This window comes from Tupaia chinensis, unplaced genomic scaffold, assembly GCF_000334495.1.
Source record: "Tupaia chinensis unplaced genomic scaffold, TupChi_1.0 Scaffold000661_1, whole genome shotgun sequence".
NCBI lineage: Eukaryota > Metazoa > Chordata > Mammalia > Scandentia > Tupaiidae > Tupaia > Tupaia belangeri.
This window is the reverse complement of record NW_006160183.1, coordinates 4,944,024-4,953,764: the sequence shown is the minus strand read 5'-3', so window position 1 is coordinate 4,953,764 and position 9,741 is coordinate 4,944,024. Positions and strand designations below refer to the sequence as shown.

The 9,741-nt window shown below is 39.1% G+C and overlaps 1 protein-coding gene across 1 annotated transcript; it reads left to right on the top strand.

Annotated features, from left to right (window-relative positions):
• Positions 1-323: 323 nt before the first annotated feature.
• Positions 324-4,027, top strand: CUNH2orf66 (chromosome unknown C2orf66 homolog). Its single transcript, XM_006159924.1, has 3 exons — positions 324-392; positions 1,188-1,322; positions 3,848-4,027. The coding sequence occupies exons 1-3, from the start codon at positions 324-326 to the stop codon at positions 4,025-4,027; spliced, it is 384 nt and encodes a 127-aa protein (XP_006159986.1).
• Positions 4,028-9,741: the final 5,714 nt, after the last annotated feature.

The window sequence follows — 9,741 nt, the reverse complement described above, 5'->3', positions numbered from 1 at the left end:
AAGAGTATTCTGTTAGGTGGGATAGTCATCATTACATTTCCAGCTGCTGTGTATATAGCTTTTCTTACAAGTGAAAGAGGAGACAACTACTTTGCTGTGTGGAAGTAACTTGTATGTTTTATTAAATCCACAGAAAATATTCAGTGGTTCAAGGAGAGGCTGCTCCATTTGTAAGTCAATTAGGTTTAATGTTATCTGCTATGAAGCTTAAAGATCTGATTTTCAAGGGGTCTTTATGTAATGAAGTAAAATGGAATTATTATTTTTGAACTCCCCTGATTCACGTCAATGACTTCCACCTAGAGGTGATCCATTGGTTATAAATGCCCGTGGATTGCTTTACAGACTGTAGGCAGAGTAACCTACAAGGACCTGCTGAAGTGGCACTCCTGGTAAGAGGTGTTTCAGTTTCCATTTCATACCTTGTGGAGGAAGACTCTACTCACACTGATGTGGTGTGTCTGTCTGTCTCAGCTGTGTGTGTAAAGTGTGTTTCTCAGTTGAGGGTATCTGAAGTATTTTCTCCTTTTTTTCTTTTCTTTCTTGTTTGTTTTGTTTTGTTTAAGACTTGTCTTAAGAATTTTAAGTAACTTGGGACCAACAGATGACGTGATGGTTACGTCTCTGTACTCCCACATAGTCGATCCAATTTGAGTCCTGGACCTGGTGGTTTAAACTCACACCAGGCATGAGTATGTGCATGCTCAAAGTCCCTAGAGGAAAATGAAGGAGAAAGGATTATGGCATGGCCAGTCCAGTCCCCCTGGGAGGTGATTTCTCGCTTTCTGTCTCTCTGGAGAGAGCACATGCCCTATAGCAAAAATCTCTCTCTTAAAAAAAAAAAAATTAAGTAACTTAAAGTGTTTTGTTGTTGCTTTGAGAATTACACGTCCTTTGGAGATAATGTGTATTTTTGCAAAGACAAAAAGGGCACACTCAGACTTTCTAGGTGATAACCTTCACTGCTTTACCCCGTATAATATTTCATCATTGGGGGCTACTTTAAACTATTCAATGGGGTTGTGGAGGCTTCATTTACAAATAAATGTAGAAAAAAGATGGCTTCAAAATTTAGGTGGACCTATACACTGTTTAATTTTCCTTGTTTGCCTTTATAGGTGTATTCTCTTCTCTTTGACTGTCTTTCTCAGTGACAATTGAGAGTCCTCTGATTTCTTTTCATTCAGCTTCCTGTCAGTATGTCCAGAGCACCCCTCCTGCTGCTCTGTGTTGCCCTGATGCTACCTGGACATGCACATGGAGCCACACTAAGAAATGAAGAAGAATGGAAGCCACTCAATAATCCCAGAAACCGAGATCTGGTAAGACCTGGGCATGATGGGCTGCAGGGTAAAACTGACATCTCTAGATTTAGGCACACTCTGCTCTGTATTCTAGAACACAGTAGAACATAGAACACCGTGGAAAGAAGACTATCAAAACATGAGAAGACTTCACAGCAGGACTGGACCAGGGTTTTGCAGTCTAGTGGCTGGTGCCTTAGTATTTCTCTGGCCAATTTCTATTGGTACCTGTAAGGAGAAACACATTCACATTTATAAACAATCTCATACACATTTCATTTGTAAATGTTCTTAAGTTCACACTGACTTTATAGCTTCAATTTCTATAGTAATTCACACACACAAAAGCAACAGCATAACAGGGAGTTGCTTTTTAACATGGATTAGTTCAAACTGATGATGAAACAGGTGATCGCATACCTGACATATGCAAAACTGAGTTGCAAAAAATTGAAAGTTGACCCTGCATGGTTGTCAATTCACTAGGCATATTTTCGATATACAGTTATCTAGAAAACAGAACTCAAAAAATCTTTTAAAACTATGCCCAGTACAATAAACATGTTGACATGTCTATTAAAAAATAGTTTTTCTAAAGAAAGTGCAATAATACATAAAAATATAGGATTAGAACAATGGAACAAATAAGACGTTGTGCAAGTTCTATATGTTCATTTCCTAAAGGAAATCTTAAAGAAAAAACCGTGTCAGGGCCCGGCACAGCTCGGAGACCCTCGGCATCCCTGCGAACATGGCGCTGTGAGCGGCGTGGAGCGTGCGGACCGTGGCCTGCAGCCTGAGCTGACCCTCGGCGCCCGCCAGCCCGCCGTGCCCTGCCCTGCCCGCCACGGCCTTGAGGGCTGTGGGTGGGCCCCGTCCGGACGCTGCGCGCGGGCCGACTCTGCTGTCCGTGCGTAAATTTACGGAGAAACATGAGTGGATAACAACAGAAAACGGTATTGGGACAGTAGGAATCAGCAATTTTGCACAGGAAGCTTTGGGAGATATTGTTTATTGTAGTCTGCCTGAAGTTGGGACAAAACTGAACAAACAAGATGAGTTTGGTGCTTTGGAAAGTGTAAAAGCTGCTAGTGAACGCTATTCTGTCAGGGGAAGTCACTGAAATTAATGAAGCTCTTGAAGAAAATCCAGGACTTGTCAACAAATCTTGTTATGAAGATGGTCGGTTGATCAAGATGACACTGAGTAACCCTTCAGAACTAGATGAACTAAGGAGTGAAGAAGCATATGAGAAATAGGTAAAGTCTATTGAAGAGTAAAAGAACCCTTAAATAAAGTAGTGTAAAGCAACTTAATCCAGGCATAGTTGTCTTAAATTAGTGGTTGATAGAAGGCTTAAATTGCAACTTTTAGCAATACCAGTGGAAAAAGAAACGGCTCTGAACACTACTACTGGAAAGAAAAACCCCTTAACTTTCTAATGATCATATTTTTAATAAACACAAAATGCACCTTTTTTACAATATTCTATGATTCTTAGTCTATGTACAAGTATTCGGAATTCATGAAATTATCTGTGATTAAAAACTCGTTATAAAAATTATGTAATTAGTGATAACACTGTTCACCTAAGCCTTATAGAACACTGTGTATAACCATCCCTGGATGTGGGTCAGAATACTTCATTTCCTCTCCATTGGAAATACGTGGGAGTGGAGCAAAGTTTTTGTTAGTTGTATAGTGTTAAAGAGCAGTACTATTGTAGTATCCCCATATACTGCATTTGCTGGTGCTATTTTATACAGTTGAAGCAACAGCTTTGTGTCAAAGTAAGACATAATAAAATATTCAATTCCTCCATTAAAAAAAAAAAAAAGAAAGAAAAAAGAAAAAACCCTATCTGAAAATAAATTGTTGAAGGAGGCAAGAGCTGGATCTCATCTTCAGGCAGAGTAGACACCGAGCTGATCATTATGGAGTTGAAGTACATCTCTGACCTCAGTACTCTGAGGTGGTTCCCAATGAACCTTCTGACTGCTGTTAAAAAATTTATATTCTCGGGACCAGCAGTTAGCGTAATAGCTATGTTGCTGGACTCCCATATAGTCGACTGCAGTTCGAGTCCCGGACCCGGTGGCTTACACTCATGCTGGGCTCGTGTGGTGCATGCCCAAGATCTAAAGAGGAGAAAGAAGGGATTGCGGCATGGCCATCCCCCCTGGGGAGTGATTTCTCGCTTTCTGTCTCTCTGTCTCTCTCTGTCTTTCTGGCGAGCACACGCGCCCTATAGCAAAAAAACTCTCAAAAAAGAAAAAAAAATTATATTCTCTTAGTTTTACTAAGAATGTGAAATACCTTGTTTAGTATTGAAATATCAGCAAGAAGACAGGCAGAGAAGAGAGAAGGGAAGAGAAGAAGTAGCAAAGCCAGGACTTTGACTTCCAGATCCAACCTCCTGTCTCCTAGATTAGCCTTAAAGTCAATTAAGTGGCAAAATAGAGAGGGAAAAATATGTTCATCTTTGAGTATTTCTGGTGTTTAATAAATGTAACATTGAACTTTTTTTTTTTCTCTGTCTTTAGTTTTTCAGAAGCCTTCAGGCATATTTTAAGGGCAGAGGTCTTGATATTGAGAAGTTTCCAAGTACTTTCTCCATGAATGAGAATCCCAGACCTCCCTCTTTCCAATCAGAGTTTATTGCTTCTGCATTTGCAGATTACGAAAAGCAGAAAAACTCCTTTCCCAATTATCTCAAAGGCTGAACATTTTTTCTGAGCTCAGGTAAGACTTGTCCCTTTATTTCCAAAATCTATGCAAACAGACAACTCAGCCATAAAGTAGAGATTTTGAAAGTATTGGGGCCAGCAAGTGGCATGGTGGTTAAGGTCTCTGGACTCCCACATGGTCGACCGTGGTTTGAGTCCCAGATCTGGTGACTTACTTTCTAACTCTCTTTCTCTTGCTTTGTCACTCTCTGGTCAAATTAAATAAATAAATAAAAGTTAGATTAAAACAAGAATTAAAGAAAGCATTTATTGGAAATGATTTTCTTTCTTTTCTTTTTCTTTTTTTTTATTTTTAAGAGAGGTTTTTTTGCTATATAGGGCACTTGCACTTGCTGGAAAAACAGAAAGCGAGAAATCACCCTCCTAAGGAGGATGGCCACACCGCAATCCCTTCTCCTCCAAAATCTCCTCTCAGGATTTTGGGTATGCATGCACACACACCAGGTATAAGTTAAACTGCCGGATCCAGGACTTGAACTGCGATCAACTACATGGGACTTCAGCAACATGACCATTATGCATTTGCTGGTCCCAATGATTTTATTTCTTCATAGGTGCTCAGTTCTGATTATACTCATTGCTGTTAGATATCTGGATTCTTTCAGGTATTTTGTGGTTCTAGTTTCTAAAAATGGTGGTTATGGGACCAGCAGTTGGAGTAATGGCTATGTCACTGGACTCCCATGTAGTTGACAGCAGTTCGAGTCCCAGACCCGGTGGCTTAAACTCATGCAAGGTGCATGTGTATGCATGCATGCCCAAGATCCCAAGAGGAGAATAGAGGAGAAGGGATTGTGGCATGGCCATCCCCCCTGGGGGGTGATTTCTTGCTTTCTGTCTCTGTCTCTCTCTGGTTTGTTTTCTGTCAAGTGCACGCACCCTATAGCAAAATCCTCTCAAAAAAAAAAAAAAATGGTGGTTATGAGTTTTTAAGTGTAGTTTTCTGGAGATAAACATACTAAAATAATAGAATTATGGTTCCTTTTTTAAAAAAATTATTAATTTAATTTTATTTTTTGTTTCTTTTATTTAATTTGATGAGAGAAAGAGAGAGAGAGAAAGTGAGAGAGTAAGCTGCCAGGTCTGAGACTTGAGCAGTGGTCAGCCATGTGGGAGTCCAGTTCCTTAACCACTATGCCACCTGCTTGGCCCTAGAATTATGGTTCTTAATATGATTAATTAATGGAACAACATGCACTCTTACCCGTATCTGTTTTCAAAACAGCCCATATAGTTAAGTTATGTGAAAAATAATATGTAAAGAAATATATCAAATTGAGCAGTTGGAATAAATGGGAAGTAGAAGATAAAGGAACAATTCTTTTAGGGAGACAGTTTTATGCAAATATTTGGCCTTGAACTTCCTTACCTAATGAATAGAAAGGCAGAATATTAGTAAGGATGACATTTTTCTCATAGGAAAAAGTTAAAAATGTATTTATATTTAAGATTTGGATGTTATTATTATTATTATGTTATGCTTATTATTTCAGCATTCCTAACCAATACCTACCATTTAAAACGAACTAGGTGTGTTTCAAGTGATACATCATAGCTATAGTCCATTAGCTTTTATTTGGCTAAACAATAAAGGATTTCATTTATAATTAAAGTGAAATCGTTAGGAGGTATACCATTGTTGTGTTTCTTTGTGGTCATGAAATAGTTTTCATTATTAGTTCTTTTTTACAAAGTACTGACTGAGACAAGCAGAGAGCATAATTGTGGACTCTCAAGTAGTGGACTGACGTTTAAGTCCTGGACTGGTGGCGTAAAACCCATGCGAGGCACATGTACATGCGTGCACAAAAATCCTGAGAGGAGAATGGAGGAGAAGGGATTGTGTCATGGCCATCCCCTCTGAGGGGCAATTTCTCGCTTTCTGTCTCTTTGTCTCTCTCTGTATTTCCAGAAAATGCAAAGATCTTTCTTAAAAATTGTTTATATTTATGCTAAAAAGATGAACTTTCCATGTGGAATATGCACTTGACTACTGTCCTGAAATGAGAAAATAAAATGGAATAAATAAACAATGTTAATGAAGCTTTCCCTGGATTTTTTTTCACATTTAGGTCTTAGAGTATCAGTCACTAAAATAAAAACTAATTTTTAATACCATACTACCTACTTTAGTATAAGGCAGATAAGTTGGTTGCTTATAAGGCTGTTTCTTCCTCTATAAACTACAAATTCTAATCTTAACCTCATAGAAAGTATCATAGGAAATATAAAATATAACACTTTCATGTGAGCATGGAAAAAGGTAATGGTTCAGGGCAGGAAACTGAGAAAGCTCCCAGTTGGTGGTATTGTAATATAATAGGAATTAATCAACTCTGAGACAGAAGCAGAGATTCTGCTTTGGAGTGTATTTCATAATTACAGGGTCTACATGCCTAGCATCTCTAATTAAAAAATGAAGACAAAAAGAGTTTTCATTGAAATATATTGATTTGGGGGTTTTTGAGTTAATTTTATAGTTTTCTTTTTTTCTATGTCATTATAAGATTTTCTTGTTCTTTCAGGTGTCCAGCTATTTTTAAACTACAGATGGAGCTTCTCATTAGGAAAATTCAACTATTGGGACTGGCAGGTGGCATCGTGGTTAAGGTGCTGGACTCCCACATGGCCGACAGCAGTTCAAGTCCCAGACCTGGTGGCTTACTTTCTCACTTTCCTTCCTTATCTGTCTCTCTCTGATAAATGCATGTGCCCTACAGCAAATAAATAAACAAATAAATAAATGAATTTTTGAAAAAAGAAAAAATTCAACTATGGTCATGGCCAACCTTCTTTGGGTTCCATCACCCTTTATTTTTGTTTGTCAATTTGTGATTATTTTATTCTACACTTACAGACTTATCTATAAATAGCTGGGCCTGTGGGATATATGTACACACTTTGGATGTGTTTTTTCCTTCTGAAACTGTAAATGTTGACATAGAACACTACATGTATTTGCAGGGGTTACAAAAATAGCATAAGTGAAAGAGATGATGGTTTTCTAAAATAGATATTTTCTTTAAGTTTGTCTTTTAAACTTGCTTTTTGTATTTATTACTTCATATTAATCAATCAACAGTTTTATTTGAAAGGGACTTAGCTCTTTTTTTTTTTTTTTTTTTGAGAGGTTTTTGCTATAGGGTGCGTGCGCTTGCCAGACAGACAGAGAGAGACATAGAGACAGAAAGCGAGAAATCACCCCCCAGGAGTGATGGTCACACTACAATCCCTTCTCCTCCATTCTCCTCTCGGGATCTTGGGCACGCACGCACACGCGCCCGGCGTGAGTTTTAACCTACCGGATCCGGGACGCGAATCACGGTCGAATACGTGGGAGTCCATTGATATAGCCATTACGCTAACTGCTGGTTCCCAGGGACTTAGCTCATTTTTACTATAGTTCATTATATGTAATAGGGTTTGGGTTTTAGTATTTACCTATTTATTAATTCTTTTTTAAAGAATTATTTATTGGGACCAGCAGATGGTGTAGCTGTTATGTTGCTGGACTCTCACATGGCCGACCATGGTTCAAGTCACAGACCTGATGGCTTGAAAATCACACCTGTGTACTTGCATGCCCAAGATTCCAGGAGGAAAATGGAGGAGAAGAGATTGTGGCATGCTCATACCCTATAGGGGGTGATTTCTCACTTTTTCTCTGTCTTTGCCTCTCTTTCTCTTTCTGGTGAGCACACACACCCTAAGGCAAAAACCTCCTTAAAAACAAGAGTTATTTATTTAGTTTTATTCATTATTATTATTTTCAACAATAGAGAATGGGTGCTCACCAGAGAGAGAGAGAGAGAGAGAGAAAGTGAGAAAGCGAGAAAGCAAGCCTCCAGATCTGGTACTCGATCCACAGTCAGCCATGTGAGAGTCTAGTGCCCCACAACCACCATGCCATCTACTGACCCCAAGACAGGATCTTTTTATGTTACCTAGACTGCCTTTGAGCTTGTGATCCTCCTGCCTCAGGCTCCTGAAGAGCTGGAATTCCAGGCACCATGACACTATGCCTGGCTAAAAATTAGTTTTTCTTTTTCCCAAAAACAAGATGCATTCCTACTTTCATTATATGCAATTGAAATATCTCATAGTTTTAGTTTCATACCAAATGAGGATAAGTGATAAATATACACAACTAAGTTGAAATGGAAAACAAAGAAACACAGGATTCTAGGTGTCAAGGTCACTGGTCTCTGCCAGCACGCTCAGAGGTGACCATTGGACTACACCGAATATCCTAGCTGCCCCTAGTTCTTGCTCTCTGGCAAATCACCTCCCCAAAGAAAGTAGAAACAGCTGATTTACCTTCTTTTCCAACTCTCCTTCCCCTCCCCAGCCCATGCTGACTTATGCTGATTCCCATATTCAGATTTGGAATAGTTACTTTTTCTGTATCTTTATGGGTAGCTGCATTATTTCTCTTTGACTCCTGAAAAAGGGACATTGTAGTAGAATTCTCACATTAGTGTCCTAATAGCACTAGTCTATATTTTAAGACAGTTTACTGTGTCATGTGTGTGATTGATACTGAATATCAAATTAAATATTTAAACAAGAAAGACCATGTGTCTGGTTTAACTTGTTTTGTTGTCGTTAGTTGAACCCTTCCCTGAAGGGTTGTGAGGTCTTTGTGAACAGAACTCATATATAATTCATCTGTATTTCTCCCATACCTAGCCCAATGCCTACCTTGTGCAGTTTGTTCAACAAATTCTTGATGAAGTGAAATAAATGTGTGATATTCTACCATTCTCCACACAGTAATGGAAACTACTTTTAGTTAATATAACTTTTTATATTTTAGTCAAGATAACTTTTTTACCATTCAAAAAAAATATGTGATGGGGCCAATAGGTGATGTGGCAATCAAGGGGCTGGATTCCACATGGCTGGCTCTGGTTTGAATCCTGAACCTGTTAGCTTTAAAATTACGCCACGCACAGGACCAGCAGTTAGCGTAATGACTATGTTGCTGGACTCCCATTTAATCTACTGCGGTTTGAGTCCTGGACCTGGTGATTTAAACTCATGCCAGGCGTGTGTGTGTGTGCCCAAGATCCTGAGAGGAGAATGGAGGAGAAGGGATTGTGGTGTGGCCATCCCCCCTGGGGGGTGATTTCTCGCTTTCTGTCTCTCTGTCTCTCTCTGTCTTTCTGGTGAGCACATGCGCCCTATAGCAAAAACATCTCCAAAAAAAATAATAATAATAATAAAAAAAATTACACCAGGCACTAGTGCATGCATGCACAAAATTCTGAGAGGAGACTAGAGGAGAAAGGATTACAGTAAGCACATGAACCTTATAGAAAAAGCTAAACAAAGAAAAAAATTTAAAAATTATACCTGATTGTTGATAAGCTATTTCTCATAAAAGTATAGCATATTCAGAGAAGTGATAGAATGGTAGGAGTGTTTTGCTATAGGGTACGTACCCTCAATGGGGAGTCCGAGAGACAGAAAGTGAGAAATCACACCCTCAGGGGGGATGACCACATCGCAGTCCCTTCTTCTCAAGTCTCCTCTTGAGATCTTGGGCATGCATGTACACGTGCCTGGTTGTGAGTTTTAAGCCACTGGTCCAGGACTCAAACTGCAGTTGACTATGTGGGAGTCCAGCAACATAGCCTTTGCGCCATGTGCTGGTCCCACCACCATCAAGTTCTACTCAAGTGCTAAGA